General features: G+C 45.2%; 1 protein-coding gene across 1 annotated transcript in view; it reads left to right on the top strand.

The window, feature by feature from the left end:
- Nucleotides 1-21,731, top strand: part of IVNS1ABP (influenza virus NS1A binding protein) — a 105,078-nt gene that overhangs the window by 62,622 nt on the left and 20,725 nt on the right. The window contains exons 10-11 of the mRNA XM_068240120.1: nt 54-175; nt 19,893-20,019. Of these exons, the coding sequence (XP_068096221.1) occupies nt 54-175; nt 19,893-20,019 (249 nt within the window). The remainder of the gene's footprint in view (nt 1-53; nt 176-19,892; nt 20,020-21,731) is intronic.

The raw sequence follows: 21,731 nt of genomic DNA, 5'->3' as shown, positions 1-21,731 counted from the left end.
CTCACAAAGGTGCTCGTGTAATACTGGTGTCTTTTGCTTTGTATTTTATACAGGGGGTTACAACAGAGAAGAGTGTCTTCGTACTGTTGAATGTTATGACCCAGGGACTAACGACTGGACATTTTTATCTCCAATGAAAACTCCCAGAGCTCGCTTTCAGATGTCCGTTTTAATGGTATGTACAGGTTATACAGTAGAATTAAATCCTAACAAGAATGCAGCTAGATTGCAACAAGGATTTTCCCACCCATTAAGTATGAATGCTCATTATTAGGACCATTATCACTGTGTATGCAGGGAAAGACAGTAGCAAGGGTAACAGTATTCACATCAATAGGCCTTGTGGGTTGAATCAATAGTTTGGTGGTCAAAAAGTGCTTTAAGTGCGCATCACAGGCAGCGAATCGCAACGGCAAGTGCGGGCACACTGATCCTTTGCCTTGTCTTTGTATTCCCCGGTAAGCTTTAGCTTCTTTATTTGGCTTTACACACTGTTCTCTTTGCACTTTATTCTACTCAGTGAGTCCTACGTTTTGCACACGTTTTTATTGTGGATGGTCTCTATATATTTATCCATCCTCTATTTTTGCACTATTTGTCATGATGCACTTTTAGTTGGAGCTCTACTCGGGATTACCTTTTTGCACGCACGCACGCACGCACGCACGCACGCACGCACGCACGCACGCACGCACGCACGCACGCACGCACGCACGCACGCACGCACACACACACACACACACACACACACACACACACACACACACACACACACACACACACACACTTTGAAGGGCTTCTTGTAGTGTGCACTACCGGTTTATAGAGATTGGAGGGAACCTAACTGCTGGTGATTAGAGGACCACACTGACTGACTGAAGCAATTGTGGGACAACGTCGTTGACACATTTTGAGAGGCAACGCTGTGAATTAACCTTCAGCCCTCTTCCATTTCCACTAGCCTAATTTGCATCTAGCAGTTGTCTTTCATAGCTAGATGAACTTAACAGATCCAGCACTCACTCTTCCATATTCAGCAGACTTTTTACATACAGTAGACTTTTTGCATATTCAGCATCTTGTTCCTTTCACCTACTTTTGCAAAGCCCCCTGCATCCACCATGGATCCCACCTTTTCATCAGCCCTACCTTACATGTCCCTCCCCAACCCTTTAGATTATAAGCCTTTGACACACACACACACTCGCATTCTTTCCTTTTTCACCCCTTGTTTACATTGTATGTACCCCTATTTAATGATCAGCGCTGCGTGAAATGTTGGAGCTTTATAAATACAATTAATAATGGATGAATACAGTGTAGTAAAGCTCCTTTCCCTGGCCCCTGGTAGTGTACATATAGCCATAATGAGATAAATATAGCCATTGGGTCAAACCTATGTCAAGGTCGTAAATCATGTCCTACTTGTACCAAGTGCCACCATTAAATTCCCTTATAATCAGAACAGCAATGGTATGCAGTGTGGGCAGCAACAGAGAAACCTCTTTGGCACACAGAAAGGTTGGGCAACAAAAGTGGTGACTGACATTCTGCAAATTTCAGTTTTTTCAACAGACATTTGCAGAAGCCCAGGAAGTGTAATATGCACATGTATAAAGAGAAGCAGACAAGGATGAGCTGTAGATACTGAGTAGTGAATAGTAATGTTGTAGCTGAATAGAGTAGGTGAAAGAAGGTAGAGAAGTGATAGGGTAGTATGAAAAATGTAGTGCATGTGCAATTGATGTCGATAGCTAATCTGATATTGTTTATACAGTATATGTAAAGCAATGAATGGGTGGGTGTAACAATTTCAGTAAGGGTTGCAGGGTAAATTTAAAGGGACCATGAGCAGTCATGATATTGTGACTTACCTAGGGGTTCCTCCAGCCAACCGTAGGCCGCCAGGTCACCCGGCATCCTTCTGGCTCCTTTCCCAGGTCCCGGCTCTGTTATTGTATGACTTCGGCCTGAAGTTGTCCGGTCGATTTGCCTATACGTGTCATCACACTGGCCCACGGCGCGACATCACGCCGGCTGGCATGAGAGTCCTGCGCATACGGGGTTCAATTTAAGAGAACTGTGCATGCACAGGATTCACCCCGGCCGGCGTAATGACACGTATAGGCAAAACGGAAAGCAGCCCTGACAACTTCAGGCCGAAGTCATAAAATAACTGAGCTGCTAGCCGGGAGAGGAGCCAGGACACCAGGGGACCTTACGGCCTACGGTGGGCTGCAGGAAGCCCCAAGTAAGAGAAAATTTCATAGGTTAGGACAGCACTGTGGCGTAATGGTTAGCTCTCTCGCCTTGTAGCGCTGGGTCCCCAGTTGCCAGTTTTTAGCTAATCCCAGTTTAGGGCACTATCTACACATTTTGTATGTTCTCTCCCTGTATGGGTTTCCTCCCACACCCCAAAAAACGTGTTGGAGATAGTTAATTGGCTTTCCCTAAATTGGCCCTAGACTATGATACATACACTACACGATACATACAGTGGTTTGCAAAAGTATTCGGCCCCCTTGAAGTTTTCCACATTTTGTCACATTACTGCTACAAACGTGAATCAATTTTATTGGCATTCCACGTGAAAGACCAATACAAAGTGGTGTACATGTGAGACGTGGAATTAAAATCCTACATAATTTCAAACATTTTTTACAAATAAATAACTGCAAAGCGGGGTGTGCGTAATTATTCAGCCCCCTGAGTTAATACTTTGTAGAACCACCTTTTGCTGCAATTACAGCTGCCAGTGGCCTCAATTCACGGAGCTTTATCAAACGTTTGATAATTTACCTCATGGGTAAAATCTAATTTTGAATTCACTAAGGTGTTATATATTTATTGAACGTTTTATCGGTAAAACATTCTATAAATCTATAACACCTTAATGAATTCAAAATTAGATTTACCCATGAGGTAAATTATCAAACGTTTGATAAAATGTTTGATAAAGCTCCGTGAATTGAGGCCAGTGTTTTAGGGTATGTCTCTACCAGCTTTGCACCATCTAGAGCAGTGTTTCCCAACCGGTGTTCCGCGGCACACTAGTGTGCCGCGGGATGTTGCCTGGTGTGCCGTGTTGGGATCCCCGTTCCCCAACCTGTGGTCCGCGGGACTGTCCTCTTCCTCCCCCCTCCCGCCCGTCCCCGCGGCCGCCGCTTTTATTACCTTAGCAGCGGCCGCTCTTCCCTCTCCAGCGCATGTATTTATTCAAGCAGCGTATCTCCGGCTGCTCTGTGTGATGCGCAGGAAGCGGGGCTCGGTTACCATAGTAACGGCGGTACATATCGCCGTTACAGGAAGCCGCTGCTCTGCTTCCTGCCGCATCACACAGAGCAGCCGGGAGATACGCTGCTTGAATAAATACACGCACCGGAGAGGGGAGAGCGGCCGCTGTTAAGGTAATAACAGCGGCGGGGACGGGCGGGGGGCACCACCTACCCATACTGGCTATACCGGGCATTATACTGGCTATCCTGGGGCACTATACTGGGGCGCTATCCTGGCTATCCTGGGGCACTATTCTGGCTATCCTGGGGCACTATTCTGGCTATCCTGGGGCACTATTCTGGCTATCCTGGGGCACTATTCTGGCTATCCTGGGGCACTATACTGGCTATCCTGGGGCACTATACTGGCTATCCTGGGGCACTATACTGGCTATCCTGGGGCACTATACTGGCTATCCTGGGGCACTATACTGGCTATCCTGGGGCACTATACTGGCTATCCTGGGGCACTATACTGGCTATCCTGGGGCACTATTCCGGGGCGCTATACTGGGGCACTATTCTGGCTATACTGAGGCAACTAAACTCCCTATACTGGGGCAACTGCTAGCTATGCAGCCGCACCCCAGCCCCCCCCCCCCCCCCCATAGCCTGCTGCGCACGGCACTGTCCACTAGGTCGCGCAAACACCCAACACCCCCCCCCCCCCCCCCCCCCCCCCCGCCCCGCCCCGCCGTTTCCCGGAGAAAAATTTGGCCAGAAAGTGTTCCCCAGGCCGGAAAAGGTTGGGAACCACTGATCTAGAGACTGAAATCCTTGCCCATTCGTCTTTGCAAAACCGCTCCAGCTCAGTCAGATTAGATGGACAGCATTTGTGAACAGCAATTTTCAGGTCTTGCCACAGATTCTCGATTGGATTTAGATCTGAATTTTGACTGGGCCATTCTAACACATGGATATGTTTTGTTTTAAACCATTCTATTGTTGCCCTGGCTTTATGTTTAGGGTCGTTGTCCTGCTGGAAGGTGAACCTCCGCCCCAGTCTCAAGTCTTTTGTAGACTCCAAGAGGTTTTCTTCCAAGATTGCCCTGTATTTGGCTCCATCCATCTTCCCATCAACTCTGACCAGCTTCCCTGTCCCTGCTGAAGAGAAGCACCCCCAGAGCATGATGCTGCTGCCACCATATTTGACAGTGGGGATGGTGTGTTCAGAGTGATGTGCAGTATTAGGCCTCGTTCACATCAGAGGAGCGCAGATGGCTGTGCGATGCGAACGCAGCGCATCCGATCGCACTCCATCTGCCCCGCTGCGCAGCTGATCCCATCCATTGACAGTGATGGGATCAGCTCTGCGCTTGCGGGCAAAATGCAGGCAGTAGTACGCAAGCGCTCCCAAGCGCATCGTACTGCTGCGGAGCGCAGTAGATGTGAACGGTAGGCGGCCAGTCTATGCCCTTCTGCCGTTCCTGCGTTTCAGCACATCATACGTGCTTCCATATCCGCACGGAAGCGCGTATGATGTGAACGAGGCCTTAGTGTTCCGCCACACATGGCGTTTTGCATTTTGGCCAAAAAGTTCCATTTTGGTCTCATCTGACCAGAGCACCTTCTTCCACATGCTTTCTGTGTCCCCCACATGGCTTGTGGCAAACTGCAAATGGGACTTCTTATGCTTTTCTGTTAATGGCTTTCTTCTTGCCACTCTTCCATAAAGGCCAACTTTGTGCAGTGCACGACTAATAGTTGTCCTATGGACAGATTCCCCCACCTGAGCTGTAGATCTCTGAAGCTCGTCCTGAGTCACCATGGGCCTCTTGACTGCATTTCTGATCAGCGCTCTCCTTGATCGGACTGTGAGTTTAGGTGGACAGCCTTGTCTTGATAGGTTTACAGTTGTACCATACTCATGCCATTTCTGAATGATTGCTTGAGCAGTGCTCCATGGAATGTTCGAGGCTTTGGAAATCCTTTTGTAGCCTAAGCCTGCTTTAAATTTCTTAATAACTTTATCCCTGACCTGTCTGGTGTGTTCTTTGGACTTCATGGTGTTGTTGCTCCCAATATTCTCTTAGACAACCTCTGAGGCCGTCACAGAGCAGCTGTATTTGTACTGACATTAGATTATTATTATTTAGTATTTATATAGCGCCAACATCTTCTGCAGCGCTGTACAGAGTAGATTGTCTTGTCACTAACTGTCCTTCAGTGGAGCTCACAATCTAATTCCCTATCATAGTCTTGTATCTATGTATGTATTGTGGAGTGCATGTGTTGCAGTCTAGGGACAATTTAGGGAGGAGCCAATTAACCTATCCATGTGTTTTTGGCATGCGGGAGGAAACCGGAGTGCCCGGATGAAACCCACACAGACACGGGGAGAACAAACAAACTCCTTGCAGATGTTGACCTGGCTGGGATTCGAACTGGGAACTCAGCGCTGCAAGGCGAGAGCGCTAACCACTAAGCCACCGTGCTGCCTATACAGATTACACATGTGCACTCTATTTAGTCATTAGCACTCATCGGGCAATGTCTATGGGCAATTGACTGCACTCAGACCAAAGGGGGCTGAATAATTACGCACTTTGCAGTTATTTGTAAGAAGAAAAGTTTTAAATCATGTATGATTTTCATTCCACTTCTCACATGTACACCAGTTTGTATTGGTCTTTCACATGCAATTCCAAAAAAATTGATTAATGTTTGTGGTGATATTATGACAAAATGTGCAAAACTTCAAGGGGGGGCAAATACTTTTGCAAACCACTGTACATAGAGATATGACTATAGTAGGGATTATATTGTGAGCCCCTCTGAGGGACAGTTAAGTGACAAGACTCTCTAGATTGTAAGCCTTTGGCAGGGCCCTCTCTCCTTGTGTATCATACTTGACTGTGTGCACTTTACCAAGATCTATGGAACTTGTATTTTTACCATTACCACTCCAGTGTATAATCTGGCATTGTATTACTATCCCTGCATTGTGTTGAGTATCTTATTGCTTATTACCTGTATTGTTGTATCTATTGTCTATTACCTGTATTGTGCTGTCACCCGTTATTATCTGTAATCCTATTTATTGTACAGCGCTGCTTACCAACTTACCATCCTTCAGCCCACACGTGGTGACTATCTTCTTCCTCCCAGGCAGCACGCATTAATAGCACCCCTTGTGATGACATGTGGCTACGTTATCACAGGGGGAGCTGTTACCAATGCAACGATGCCTGGGAGGAAGAAGATAGTCGCCGCGTGTGGGCTGAAGGAAGGCGAGTTGTTACTGTCCGCTCTCCCCCACAGCTGCATCTGCTCTTCTCCCGCCAATGAGTCTGCTCTCTCCCTGCCCCCGACCGCTGCCCAACCCCTAAAACCGGTAAAACGGGATTGTGCATGGTATGATTATCATACACAATCAACCCACAGTATACCGCCATAACGCAGCAACCCTAGTGCCTTTAACATTTTTGATTACCGTTATCACCGCGGTTGTCCAACGTTAATCTTGCAACTAACCGTAACCCTTAAAATGACCTTGTGGTCGGTCGCTGGGGCAGGACAATATCTCCATACTCATGTGAGGGTTTCTTGAAGCTCTCCAGTTTCTTCTCACAAACATACAGATAAAGTAACTGCCCTTAAGGTGGCCATACATCAGGCAACTTGGTGGCCGATCGACCATCCGATTCGATTATAATAATCTAATGAAAATTGGTGCCACCAAGTCCATGCCCGACTGACAATGCAAACAATTTTGGGCCGAAATTGGTCGGATATGCTGCATGATGTCGGGCCAACTTGTTCGATCAGGTGCATGGTGGTAACGGCAAGCGATATCGCGACGAAACCCTGGGTGCTGTTCCCATAATGTGTATGGTAGAGATGGCTCGAACCTCCGATTTTCGTTTCGCGAACCTCAAATGCGAAATTCAGCAAAAGTTTGGTTTGCGCGAACTTTTGCGAACCGCAATAGACGTCAATGGGGATGCAAACATTGAAAACTAGAAACATTTATGCTGGCCACGAACGAAAGTGATGGAAAAGGTGTTTCAAGGGGTCTAACACCTGGATGGGGGGCATGGATGAGTGGGATAGATTCCAAAAGTCCCGGGGAAAAATCTGGATTTGACGCAAAGCAGCGTTTTAAGGGCAGAAATTACATTGCATGCTAAATTGGAGGCCTAGTGCTTTAAATCATCTTGCATGTGTATACATCAATCAGGGAGTGTAATTAGAGTACTGCTTCACACTGACACACCAAACTCGCCGGGCTGAGGTAGCTGAATGACAGAACAGTGACTGAGTGTCCGGCTGATCGAATTTGGTATGTCCAAAATGAAGCAACGACCTTATCTTGGGTGTGCTCCCCTCCCGAGACACTCATATAGTTGGCGGTCATTGCTTCATTGTGATACGCATGCCCCTTCACCGCGGCAAGGTAACGATCACGAAGGGGAATTGACACATGTACATGCCTTTTTGTTTTGTTGCTGCAGTGCAGCCAGAAAAATTAGGCAGGCATGTACACGCACCAGAAAAATTATTATAGCGGCCTTAAAAATTCAGGAGTCAGTCTGGTGTTCTGGGCCCGGTTGGTGGTGGCAGAGAAGGCAGTCAAGCGGCCTGCAGGCAGAGATGCTGTGTGTGGGGACTGACTTGGTCTTCGGGCAGGCTTGACCGTGCTTTGCAGACCACGTGGTCCGATGGACCCTTGACCCAACGCTGTGTGCCAGAGATGACACCACTTGTCTTTCGACATTACGGTACAGTTTGGGTATCGCCTTATTTGAGAAATAATTGCGGCCTGGTATCTTCCACTGCGGTGTGTGGCTTTGCTTTTGTGTGCTGCTTTTTCTCAGGTGGTCATCACATTGCAGTTTGTGCTTTGTCATGTGCCTTTGTAAGGAAGTTGACCCTACGCGGTTCTTGTTCTTTCCACGGCTTAATTTTTGATGGCAGAGAGTACAGATGGCATTGCTCTCATCTGAGGCAGACACACAAAAAAAATGTCCACACCGCTGAGCCCTGGGGTGATGGCACTTTGGTGGTGGCGGCCGACTGAGTGTTTAAGTGGGGTGCCAGAAATAGAGCAGGAGGAGGAAAATATGTCACGCTTCCGTGTGGAAGCTGAGGAAGATGAGGTGTTCTGTGTTAAATAGTCAACTACGTCCTGACAAGCTTGGGGGTTGATGGCACGCGCCTTCTGAACACTGTGCTTTGGTCGAGGGCCGCACGAAATCACGACAGCACGACCTCGAACACACCTGCCGGGTGGCCTGCCTCTGGCTCTGTCTGTTTTGCCCATATTGGGGGGGGAACGAAGTGAAAGGTATGCACTGACTTGACTAATGCAATGTGCAGTGAACAGGTATGCAGTGAGTGACTGGTATCTATACAATATGCAGCTGTCGCGCGCACACACGCAGGTACTGTGAACAGGTGCAGTGACACTGCGTGCGCTCACATAGGTAGGTGGGTGCACTGTGAACAATCGGTAGGTATATGCAGTGATGGGTATTACAAATGTGCAGCTGCCTGGTTAACGTGAACAGATACAGTGACTGGTGGTATTAAATATCACACTGCGTGCGCTCACGTAGGTAGGTGGGTGCACTGAACAGGTAGGTATATGCAGTGATGGGTATTACAAATGTGCAGCTGCCTGTAACACACACGGGTAGTAGTCACTGAATGTGCTAGGCCTGGCAGTGGTAGGAAACAGTAGGAATTACCAAGGAGAATGTATAGGGTGATGTAGTAATGATGTAGTATAGGAGGCAGGTCGAACCGCCATAAAGTTTGCTTTTGTTTGCGAATAAGTTCCTGGTCGAACCGTTCGGGCCATCTGTACTGTATGGGTGTAAGGTGTAAATGTGCTATAAGTGTGCATTTATACATTGCCTGTCTTGTGTCATGGTGCCCGTCCGTCTGACGCCGCTCTTCTATTAGCTGCATACACGCTGACGGCGCGTGACATCACACTCGTGCCATTCCAGCATGTATGTGACTAATTGAAGAGTGGTGGAAGACAGACAGGCACTGTGACACATGACAAGCAATGTATAAACGCACACTTACAGCACACATACATTACATACATACACAGCGGTGATGCGGTGGGCTCGGCTGAGTCTCGAGAGACTTCATACTCCTCCTTCTGAGAACGTAAGCAGAGGAGGGCGGGCTGGCCCGATAACACGGCCATCCTTATGTAGTGTCCCGAATACAATTTAAATCCCCCTGGGCTCTCATTATCAGCTCTTAGTTATACGCTTTCGGGCCCCTGCAGAAGATGTCTGTGCTATATTATAATAATAATAATAATAATATGGTAGGACATTAAACTATGACTGTGGTAGGATTAGATTGTGAGCACCTCTGAGGACAGCCAGTGACATGACTATGTACTCTGTAAAGTGCTGCAAAAGAGGTCTGTGCAACATTTAATACATCATAATAATGAGAGAGAGAGACAATAAATAACAGGAACTTTGTGTGTGAGAGAGAGATAGAGAGAGAAAGAGGGACAGATGCATTAAAATAAATGAGACAAGAGGAAGAGAAATGTGGGAAAGAAAAATGGAGGACATAAGAAAGATGGAGAGGCATGGGGGGGGGGGGGGGGGGGGAGAAGATTAGCAAGGGACAAAGACATATGGGGAGAGTAGAAACAGCAGACAGACATCACCAGGACCTCCTCTGCCTTTGCAGGGACATGCACAATTGCTAATAAAAGAATCCACTGCATTTGGGAGAGAGGAGATAAGGGGAGGGGGACCTGGAGAGGGAGACATGCACACTCCTTTAACCACTTAAGGACCGCAGGAATGTTCAATGATCTGTGCTGGGTGGGCTCTTCAGCCCCCAGCACAGATCGTGTGGCAGGCAGGGCGATCAGACTTCCCCCCCCCCCCTTTTTTCCCCCCTAGGGGGATGTCCTGCTGGGGGGGTCTGATCGGCTCCAGCTATCTGTGTGTAGCGGGGGGCTCCTCAAAGCCCCCCTCCGCAGCGCTATTCCCCCTCCCTCTCCTGCCCAAAATAGGCGGTACAGGACAGCGATCCGTCCTGTACCGCCTCAGGCTTCAGCCTATCAGATGCCGGCGATCCCCGGCCAATCAGAGGCTGGGGATCGCCGATCTCCTTTACGGAGCTGCTGTGACAGCAGCGCCGTATGATGTAAACACCAGGGATTTTTCTCTGGACATCCTCGGACAGCACCCTGAGAGATGTCCACTCCCACATTCACTGGACAGGACCGCACTAAAGAATTTACATAGTTAGGCAGTATATAAGGCAGCATTTCACATACCAGATCAGTTCTTGTCCTATCCACGCAGGATGCACTACGTCGGAACGTCTGAGGCTTTCCATGCCAGTGAGCAGGGGCTGCTGCCAGAATGCTCCCAGGAGTACTGCAAGCCAGGCTGGTCTGAGGTGGAGAGCATTCGGGCAGTGTAGACGCCAGACGCTACGAAAGCCCGCCCAGAGCGCGCGGAAACCGGAAGTTCCGGTTTACTCGACCCCTGTCAGCTGATCGGGTCATGTGAGGCAGCCAGGAAGGGAACGCCAAGCGCCATTACGGGCTCAGGAAACCTGTCAGCGTCCCACGGAACTTGCAGACGGCAATGGTTGTAGGTAGGCACCTCTTTCGGCTGCACAGGGGGTGTTGTTTTGCTGGGTGGGCTTGTGTGTATTTAAGGCTTCTGGTTTTCAGCCTTCAGTGTGTATCGGCTGACCATGGAGCAGGCTGCTGGATCCTCTTCTCAGGCTGCGGAGCAAGGTTCCAATTCCTCTCTGGTAAAATAATCCTGCTGGTGGGATTGCTTTACATTTATTTTTTATATACATTAGTATATTTTACTGAGGGGCCTTTCTGTTTTGTTCTCTCTCCTTATCTTATACAGCCCAATCCAAGAGATAAAGGAGAAAAACATAAGAAAGCAGAACAGAAAACTGATACAAAGAGATGTTCAATTTGTTCTACTAGGATTCCTATATCTTCAAAGTCTTTATGTCAAAAATGTGCGGATAAAGTTGTGAAGCAAGAATCTTCTGGGGTATTAAAGGAGTTTGTGGGATGGATGAAATCTGAACTATCATCTACCTTCCAAGCTTTCAAAGGGGCTGCTACCCCCACCTCTCCTCCCCCTCCTACCCCTCCCCCTCCTTCAGCACCTACAGAGGTTACTTCTGATAAATCTCACCATCCTTCTAAGAAAAGGAAGCTTGATAGAGAGGATGAAGAATCAGAGCTCTCTGAGGGAGAGGTGCATGATTCATCTTTTGAGGGTAGTTTAATTGATTCTGAGGAAGAAAAGGAAAAGGCATTAAAATCTGCAAAGTTTGCTTTTGCTGTTGATGATTTGGATAAGTTACTGTCTACAATGCATATTACTATGGGAGTTAAAGCTGAGCATAAAGAGTTGTCTGCTATGGATAAGATGTATGAAAGCCTGTCAGTTGTACAATTAACCTTCATTCCGGTTCATGAGAATCTTAAGGAGATGATAGACAAAGAATGGAATGTACCAGAAAGGAGAGTGTTTTGGCCAAAGTCGCTAGCTAGAAGATATCCCTTTAAACTTGAGGATCAGAAATTTTGGGGTCCAGTTCCTAAACTGGATCCCTCAATTTCAAGAATGTCTAGAAGTTCAGACCTTCTGTTTGAAGACTCAGGAGTTTTAAAAGATATCATGGATAAAAAGATGGACAACTTATTGCGTAGAGCATGGGAATCATCTACTACAGGGTTTAAACCTGCTGTTGCATCCACGGCCATGGCACGTTGCTTAAAGATATGGTTAGAACAACTTCATATGCATATAGCAGGAGATGTGCCAAGAGAGGAGATATTGAAGGCATTTCCTACTTTGTTTTTGGTAGTTAATTATCTTTCTGATGCAGCAGATAAATCTGTAAGGCTGTCGGCTAGGACATCAGCATTAGTAAATTCTACAAGACGTGCGGTTTGGCTAAGAACATGGCAGGGAGACTCATCATCAAAATCACGTTTATGTGGCATTCCATGTGAGGGAAACCTTTTGTTCGGTAGCAAGTTGGAAGAGACCCTTGACAGATCATCAGATAGGAAGAAAAATTTCCCGCTTAAGAGGAAGACTTTTTTCGTTTTCAGAGATCCTTTCGGAACCAGAGGAAGCAAAACAGTACCTCTACAGGAAATGGTAGAGGAAGATGGAATACAGGAAAAGGTCCAAGAGGCAAGCCAAATTTCCTACTCGATCCCTCCAGCTCAGTTACAACGCCAAAACAACAATGACGCCATAATTCCAGTAGGAGGAAGGATCACACATTTTTTCGAAACTTGGCAGGAGCATTTCCAGAACACATGGATAAAGTCAATTGTCTTAGAGGGATACGATCTAGAGTTTGTAAAGATACCTCATTCAAGATTTTGTGTAACCCCCCACCCAAAGGATGTGATTATTCAGAAGGCACTGATGAAATCAATTTCCTCCCTACTGGAGAAGAAGGTGATACGCCAGGTACCCGCCTCTCAGATTCATGCAGGCTTCTACTCCCCTGTCTTCCTGGCCAAAAAACCCAAGGGGGATTACAGGTTCATCATAAATCTAAAGTCATTGAACAAATTCATCTTATACAAGAAATTTCGAATGGACAATATGAGGACAGTAGTGAACCTACTACAGAGAGACTGTTATATGGTGTCCCTAGACCTCAGAGATGCATACTTACACATCCCCATGAGTCTGAGATCACAGAGGTTTCTAAGATTTGCCATCAGGAATGCAGGGGAGGTAAGACATTACCAGTTCACTTCTTTACCATTTGGGTTATCATCAGCACCATGGTTATTTACTAAGATAATGGCAGAAGTTCTGTCAGTTCTTAGAATGCGATCTATTCAGGTTATATCCTACTTAGATGACCTGCTTATATGGGGCCCTTCTATAGAGTCAGTCTCATATCAGTTGAGCTATGCAATTAGCTTTCTGAAGTCATTAGGTTGGCTCATGAACTGGGAGAAATCTTGTCTTCAACCTTCAAAAGTCATGAATTATTAAGGCCTTACAATTAATTCTTCTGTTCAGAAAGTTTTTCTGCCTGTTGATAAGGGTCAAAGATTAATCAATTGTATTCTTTCCTTTCAGAGTGCTCAGACCACAACTATAAGAGAGGCTATGTCACTTCTGGGACTCATGACCTCTGCCTTCATGACTACGGTTTGGGGACAGTTTCATTCAAGGCAACTTCAGGTATGGATCCTGAGGGTATGGAACAAGAAGAAGTCTTCTCTAGACGACAGGGTACTAATCCCTCCCAAGGTGAAACTTTCTTTGGACTGGTGGAAGGAACAGGTACATCTCTCATCAGGCCGTCTCTGGAACTTTCCAACAGAATGCATTCTGACAACAGACGCAAGTGCAGTAGGGTGGGGGGCACACTTCAAGAATATGCCAGCCCAGGGTCTATGGTGTCAGACTCTCAGCAGCATGCCATCAAACAGCGAGTTGGAGGCAGTCAGATTGGCTCTAGAACATTTCTCCTCATTCCTCCAGATGAAACATGTGTTGATCCAGACGGACAATTCCTCAGTAGTAGCGTACTTGAACAGACAGGGGGGTACCAGGAGTGCTTCCCTATGGAGTCAGACTCAAAGGATAATGACTTGGGTGGAACAATGGACTTGTTCTCTAAAAGCTGTACATTTGAAGGGTTCTCGAAACTGCATGGCAGATTTCCTGAGTCGGGAGACTTTGTTACAGGACGAGTGGAGCCTTCATTAGGAAGTTTTTCAAAAGATTCTGCAGAAATGGGGCAGTCCAGACATAGACTTATTCGCCTCCAAACACAACAACAAATGCCCTCTGTTTTGTTCCCTCTCTCGGGAGGACAACTCAAAGGTCATAGATGCATTCTCAATCAAATGGAAATTTCCTCTGGTCTACACCTTCCCACCGATTACAGTAATTCCGAGAGTACTAAACAAAATAATGCAGGAGAAGGTCAGAGCAATATTGATAACCCCATTTTGGCCAAAAAGACCTTGGTTTTCGCTGCTGAAAAGGTTAGCTGTAGAGGATCCTTGGATATTACCGAACAGACCAGACTTACTATCTCAGGGCCCTTTCTTCCATCCACAGCTGACCATGTTCAAGCTAACAGCATGGAACCTGAATGGACACTCCTAAGACAAAAAGGATTTTTAGAAGAACTCATAAGAACTTTGATTTGCAGCAGAAAGGAGGTAACTAGAAGGATGTATGCGAAGGCTTGGAGAACTTATTCTGATTGGTGCTCAAGGAAGGGGTTCTCAAGGACTTTGATATCCTCTGTATTAGAGTTTTTACAGGCAGGATTCGCAATGGGCCTAAGCATCAGCACATTAAAGGTACAGACGGCAGCTTTAAGTGTGTTATTGGAGAAGAAATTGTCAGAAGATCGTTTTATAATTCAATTCTTCCATGCAATTTCTAGGTTGAAACCAAAACATAGAATAAGGACTCCGCCTTGGAATTTAAACACAGTATTACAGGCATTTTCATTACATCCCTTTGAGCCATTATCAGAAATATCGGAGAAAAACCTTACTTTGAAGGCAGTGTTTCTACTAGCAATTTGTTCTGCAAGACGGGTAAATGAGATCCAAGCCTTGTCAATTGATGAACCTTACTGCATTGTTTCAGACGATCGTATCACTTTAAAGATGGACCCTACCTTTCTACCAAAGGTGGTCTCAGATTTTCACCGGTCACAGGAAATTTACCTACCTTCTTTCTGTCCAAATCCTTCAAATGACAAGGAAAAGAAGTTGCAGGCTATTGATGTCAGACGCTGTATCTTACAGTATATGGAAGTCACTAACAGTTGGAGAAGATCTAGAGCTATGTTTGTCCTTCATTCAGGACCAAACAGAGGAAGACAAGCTTCTAAAGCTACCATAGCACGATGGTTAAGACAGGCCATTTCTCTGGCTTACAGTGTGCAAAATAAGAAGGTGCCAGCATCCATCAAAGCTCACTCCACGAGGTCGATGTCAACTTCTTGGGCAGAGAGGGCGGGAGCCAGTATTGAGCAGATTTGCCGAGCAGCTACCTGGTCTTCTTCAAACACTTTTGCAAAACATTATAAGCTAGATGTATCTGCTAGTAGAGATTTAGCCTTCGGCAGAAAAGTTTTACAGGCAGTTATCCCTCCCTAGATATTGTGTTCTTGTTTATCTTCTCAGGGTGCTGTCCGAGGATGTCCAGAGAAAGACTAGATTACTTACCGGTAATGTCTTTTCTGGTAATCCGAAGGACAGCACCCGTTGACGCCCACCCATGTAAATAAAACATTTATATTGAAGCATCATTTGGTGTCTTGTCTTTTTTATAACTGATCTGGTATGTGAAATGCTGCCTTATATACTGCCTAACTATGTAAATTCTTTAGTGCGGTCCTGTCCAGTGAATGTGGGAGTGGACATCTCTCAGGGTGCTGTCCTTCGGATTACCAGAAAAGACATTACCGGTAAGTAATCTAGTCTTTTCCCCCCGCGTGTTTACATTTCGCCTGCGAGCCGCGATCAGATGCTCGCAGGCTGTTCATGGAGACTCCCTCCGTAAACTGACAGGAAACGGGCGCTCAAACGAGCGGTCGTTTCCATGGAAACACCACTGTGACCAGCCGCCGCCTATCGGCATTGGCTGGTCGTTAAGTGGTTAAAAACAAAACTGAAAGTCTGGGGCTAAGGAGCTAATCTCAAGTGAGAAATTAGATTATAAGGACATCAGCAAAAACTCTGTATACAGAGGCGCCAGAGTAGAGTAAAACGTTTTAAAAGCAGAGGGGGATGTTAAGGTGGACTCACCTCCCTCTTAGAAAAAAAGAAAACTCACTTGAGTCTCGATAAAACAGAATTGACAAATCATTTATTCAACTCCACAAATGCAAAGCGTTTTGCGGGCGTGACCCCGCTTCTTCAGGCAAAAATCGGAGCACAACTCAGTGGGTTGAGTTGTGTCACAGAGGTGCTCAAACCTATTGCTTGACCCACTGAGTTGTGCTCAGAGAGCGACTTCTTAACCTACCTGAGTGGGGTCAGGTCCTTATGCTCCCCACCTGTTTTTAAGCATAGATTACAGTCTGCGTGTCACACAGAAGCTCCAGTCCTGTCTCTCCACTCGCCCAACACAGCAGATTCACAGACACTGCTGGCTGGGTTGGCTGACTGATTAGCTTTTCTTCACAGCCCCACAGAGGATCAGCGTGTGTGCAATCAGCTGATCCTCACAGGCAGCTCGTGCAGTCAAAGCTGCACAGCTGTCAGTATGAATTAATAAAAACTCCAGTAGCTTCTTGAGATGTTTCAAACGTCACTACCCATAAGGCACTGCAGAGTAGGGCTAATTAATATACAGCCGTGGATGTGAGCCACCTGGTGGGCCGGGCCTCAACTTTAAAGTGGAAATAACTTAAATCTTCATTCAATGTGAGAAAATACTAAGTTTTCCCCTATAAAGTGGACATGATCTACTCACAGGCAGTTAGTAGGTGAGGAGCTTACAGTTCCTCTTTAAGTACTTTTCTGATGCTTTGATCTATACCTCAGTGCCGTTATTGTCCAGCTCTTTCCAGGCACCGACTGTCTGCCATTTCAGCTGTCTGTTAAAACCACCTTGGCGGTATGATTATTTCAGGATTTTAGTGTCTGGAAGCAGTACAATTTAGTCACACGCTTTTAGACCCTAAAAAGCATACCGCTAGATAGATCTGCGGCAGTACTGCACATTACACACCTCCCATGGATCCAGCTCGGGGATACTGCTCTGAACTGTGGATTTCCAGCCCGAGCCTGACTCTGGGTTACCGCTAAGGAGGTTAATGGTACATCCCATGTATGGTCTTACCTTGTCCGGGTAACTCTTATACTTGATCTTCCTTCTATGCTTGCTTCTGCCTCACAGATTCTCTCAGCAGCTCATCTTAGGGTGTTATTTTAGTGACATACTCCCGAATATGCTGTTCACAACCAGGTGTGTGGCTTCGATACTTAACATACCCTACTTCTAATTGTTTTCCTTCCAAACCAGTGCACTGAATGACCCAGTATGGAGATTCCACCCCAGTAGATTTTTTTACCGTTCCAGGGAGCATGTCAACACCTTGTGTCCCCAGGTAGCTCTGTGCTCACCATTAATCTTGCTTTCACCCCAACAAAATCCCATCCATGTTAGGTGAGCCATTCTATACTCTGCTACAGTTTTGTCCCATAGACAGCAAGAGAGGCACCATAACTGTACCGTCTCTTCTGGGAGTAACTTGTGATGGGAGTCATTGCACACTGTACCTTTACATTTTGAGGAATCCTCCAGTTACTTAGTTGGTTTGGTTGAAGAAAAGACATCCAAGTTCAACCAGAAAAAAAAAAAAAAAAACAACGTAAGATTCACTGCTACAACAAGCTGTATCTCTGATCTGTAATATTACATTAGCATCAAAAATACCATTAATCAACCAAGCCAAACACAGCAATTAATTGAAAATCTTTGCTATACAAGGAATGCACAACAGATACCTGAAATCGATATTTATACACACACAATTCCTCTTTTAACGGGGACTGATAAAACTTTTAATCATACGTTGAAAACTAATAGAATGCTGTCATTTAGAATTGTAATTAAATCAATGATGTGGGAATCGACGTACACTTATATGACAAATAACCCAATTCCCTAGTCATCATGATATAGTATATAATAAATTACACTAACCTCCACCAAAAACCCGACGTTTCACTTCCTAAATGGAAGCTTTTTCAAGGGAAAAGGTGCTAACATGTAAGAGTGCATAAGTGCTAAGGTGCAATAACATTATAAATACATCATTTACCACAACGACAAAGCGTATAGGCTCATGACAGCAGCCATGACAGTACTGCTCATTTGGCTGCTGTCATGAGCCTAGCCTATACGCTTTGTCGTTGTGGTGAATGATGTATTTATAATGTTCTTGCCCCTAGGCACTTATGCACTCTTACACGTTAGCACATTTTCCCTTGAAAAAGCTTCCATTTAGGAAGTGAAATATATATCGGGTTTTTGGTGGGGGTTTGTGTAATTTATTATATACTCTATCATGATGTCTAGGGAATGAGGTTATTCCTCATATACGTGTACGTCGATTCCCACATCGTTGATTATTATTCTTTAGTATTTATATAGCGCCGACATCTTACGCAGCGATGTACAGAGAATATAGGCTTGTCACGAACTGTCCCTCAGAGGAGCTCACAATCTAATAGTCGTATGTATCTTGTAGTGTATTTATTGTAGTCTAGGGCCAATTTAAGGGGAAGCCAATTAACTTATCTGTATGTTTTTGGGAAGTGGGAGGAAACTGGAGTGCCCAGAGGAAACCCACACAGTCATGGGGAGAACATTCAAACTCCTTGTAGATGTTGACCTGTCTGGGATTCGAACTGGGAACCTAGCGCTGCAAACGCTACAGTGCTGCCCAAATTATGATTAAATTCAATTATGATTCTAAATGACAACTTTTATTCATACATTAAAAACTAATAGAATGCTAAGTTTTATCAGTCCCTGTTAACAGAGAAATTGTATGTGTATAACTGTACAAGGAATAAGATGTATATTTTCCTCCATTACTTTTTCCTGTGGTGCAAAGTGCTGATACCAATGAGTGACAGTTTTAGTGCTATACTTGCCTCCCTGGCTTTGCACACCCGATGCTGCTTCCATGACCACCACAACCTAGCCACTTTGGACCATGCTATGCAGAATTGTGTATGCACACACTCACTGACTCTCTCTCTCTCTCCCTCTCTCACACTCTGGCTGCCCCCCAATGGTGGAGTGAGGGCTCGTTTCCACTATTGCGGTGCAGAATCGCCTGGATTCCACCGCTGTTGAAATTCCATGAATTAGCATGCGGATGCGAATTTTTGCGCGTTTTTTGCCGCGAATTCGCATGCGAATTCGCATAGGTGAGGGTATATGCGAAATTAACCATGTCACTGCCTGTTTGAATTACATTGGTACCTATGCGAATTCGCATGAAAATTCGCATACCATAGCCGCATGCGAATTTCCTATTAAATACATTAGCGGCGATTCGCATGCATTCCACTCGCAGGCGAATTCGTTGGCTCTTTTGTGCGTTTTTTTACCGCTGAAAAAAACGCACCTCAACAACGCTACAGTGGAAACAGGCCCATCCACTTGCATTACATGTGCGAATCTGCATGCGTTGGACGCATGCAGATTCGCGATAGTGGAAACGAGCCCTAAGACAAGCCAAATTACAGAGCCTGTTTTGGCAGGCTCTGTCTAAATAATGGGGGGGGGGGGGGGGGGGGAGATGTGTGGGGGTCGCAGGGTTTAGTACCTGCCTGTCCAGGTGTCTTCCCTCCAGGAAGGTGATCACTTCGCCTCCGCTCAAATTTTGGTCCCCGCAATTATTTTTTTTTAAACTGGCCATGATGAGACTCTGGCAACGCCCACTTGCAAGGCTTGTTGGTGGCTGCTGAGCTGGGGGCAGCCCACGGCCACAAAGGCAGAGGTTGCCAAAGGGCACTTTTTATTCTCAAATACTGATCATAATTGTGTTGCAGAGTAATTTATAATGGGCTCCTGTCTAAATGTCAAAATTATTTCATTTCTTCTTGTGTAGGGTGACCTGTATGTTGTTGGAGGATCAAATGGTCAATCTGATGATCTTAGCTGCGGTGAGAAATATGACCCTAAAGCCAATACATGGACGCCAGTTGCTGAACTGAGAACAAACCGTTGCAATGCAGGTATGAAACTTGAATTTATTTCAGACCTTATCTTTACATGATAAGCTTGCTTGTAGGTGGGCATTGACAGTGAGCGGTGCAACTATCTTAAAAGTATGCTATTTTTTATTTTTGGATTTATGTAGCCATAGCATTTTCATGTCAATGTACAACAGAGAGTACCAAGTGTATACAGTTACATAAACCATGATGGGATTACACAATTACATGCATCGAGTTAATATGTATATACAGATGAAAAATATGTACCCGCAGCAGTAATAAAACACACAAGCTGAGAGTCGTGCTCTGAAATTTACATTTTAAGACTAAGGCCTCTTTCACAGTAGGATGTTGCATTTTGAATTGACGTTAAAGTTGCAACGCAAATTACAACGCAACTTAATGCCCCGTTACGGGTGCATACAGTAGAGCATACAGGCAATGAAGTGTGTTTCCAAGTCATTACTGAGCATGTGCAAACAGTCCAACGCAGCTAATAACGTGTATAATGCACTGCATGCAGTACTTTCACTTAACGTGCAGCGTTAGTCCCCAAAGCAACGTGTGCACTGTGAATGGGGCATTGATTTTTCATTGCAGTGAGTTATTCTGCGTTAAATGTTGTTTTAACGTGCGACTTTAACGTCACAATGTAAAAAAGGCCTTAAGGTGGTAGTGTTGCTGAAAAAAAGATGCAGCATTAGAGAAATGAGAGAGAACATGAAGGGGTCATGCTGCAAGGTTCAGTTCACAATGATACTGTTGTATGGTATTCTCAAGAAAATTATATAGTCACTATTTGGAAATCACAGTATATACAGTATATACAGTATAACATATTCATTCCAGTGCCTGATGTGAGCAGTGCTGTTTCTGCTAGCTTTGTGCATTTATGGGGTTGCATAACAGCTTCCCAACTAGCTGTGTAAAGTACTAGTGAGAAGAGGGTAGGCAGGATGACTGTGCAGTGCACAATGAAGCGCCTTCTGGCATGTGGGGTAAGGAGGGGAACAGCGCACTCGTTTGCCGATGTCATATAACCACTTCCTTAAAAATAGAGGTTTTAAAATGTCCTATTTCTGTACTAATTAGCGCTAATAAGACATTGTATAAACTAAACATCCATTGATAATCACGGATGCTGCAGATGTGCATCCTGGGGGTGGGGGCTTAGAGAACCATAGCTGAGTTTCATCTATTTGTAGAAGACTTAAAGGGAATCTGAAGTGATAATAAACTTAAGATATAATGAATTGTATGTGTAGTACAGCTAAGAAATAAAACATTAGCAACACAGATATTGTTTCCAGTAAAGGAAGAGTTAAACTTCAGTTATCTATGCAAAAGAGCTTCCCTGAGCTCTGTGACCAAAAAAAGTCGTGGACAGCACTGTCTTTTGAAGCTCTTATCTCAAATGCCTCTCGTTGTTTGCTTATAGGTTTCCTGCAGAGGAAAGTTGAAAAGGTCATTAGCGCTGCTCTGTGAAGTAATTTAAAATGCTGTGCAGAGTGTAAAATGCATATATTTGAGAATGATGCATTGCCACATTTGTATTTTCAGTTATATATATATATATGCTTTTTTTTTTTCTTATGAGACTCTCTTCTTTGCTACTAATGTTCTATTAATTATCCATACTACACATAGAATTATGTCATACATTTTTTTTTTTGTTGTTTTTTTTTTCCGCTTCAGTGTCACTCTAAGCCAAAGTTACTGCCAAGTGGTAA

This window comes from Hyperolius riggenbachi, chromosome 6, assembly GCF_040937935.1.
Source record: "Hyperolius riggenbachi isolate aHypRig1 chromosome 6, aHypRig1.pri, whole genome shotgun sequence".
Classification (NCBI taxonomy): Eukaryota; Metazoa; Chordata; class Amphibia; order Anura; family Hyperoliidae; genus Hyperolius; species Hyperolius riggenbachi.
The sequence above is the reverse complement of the archived record's forward strand: the minus strand, read 5'-3'. Positions and strand labels throughout refer to the sequence as shown.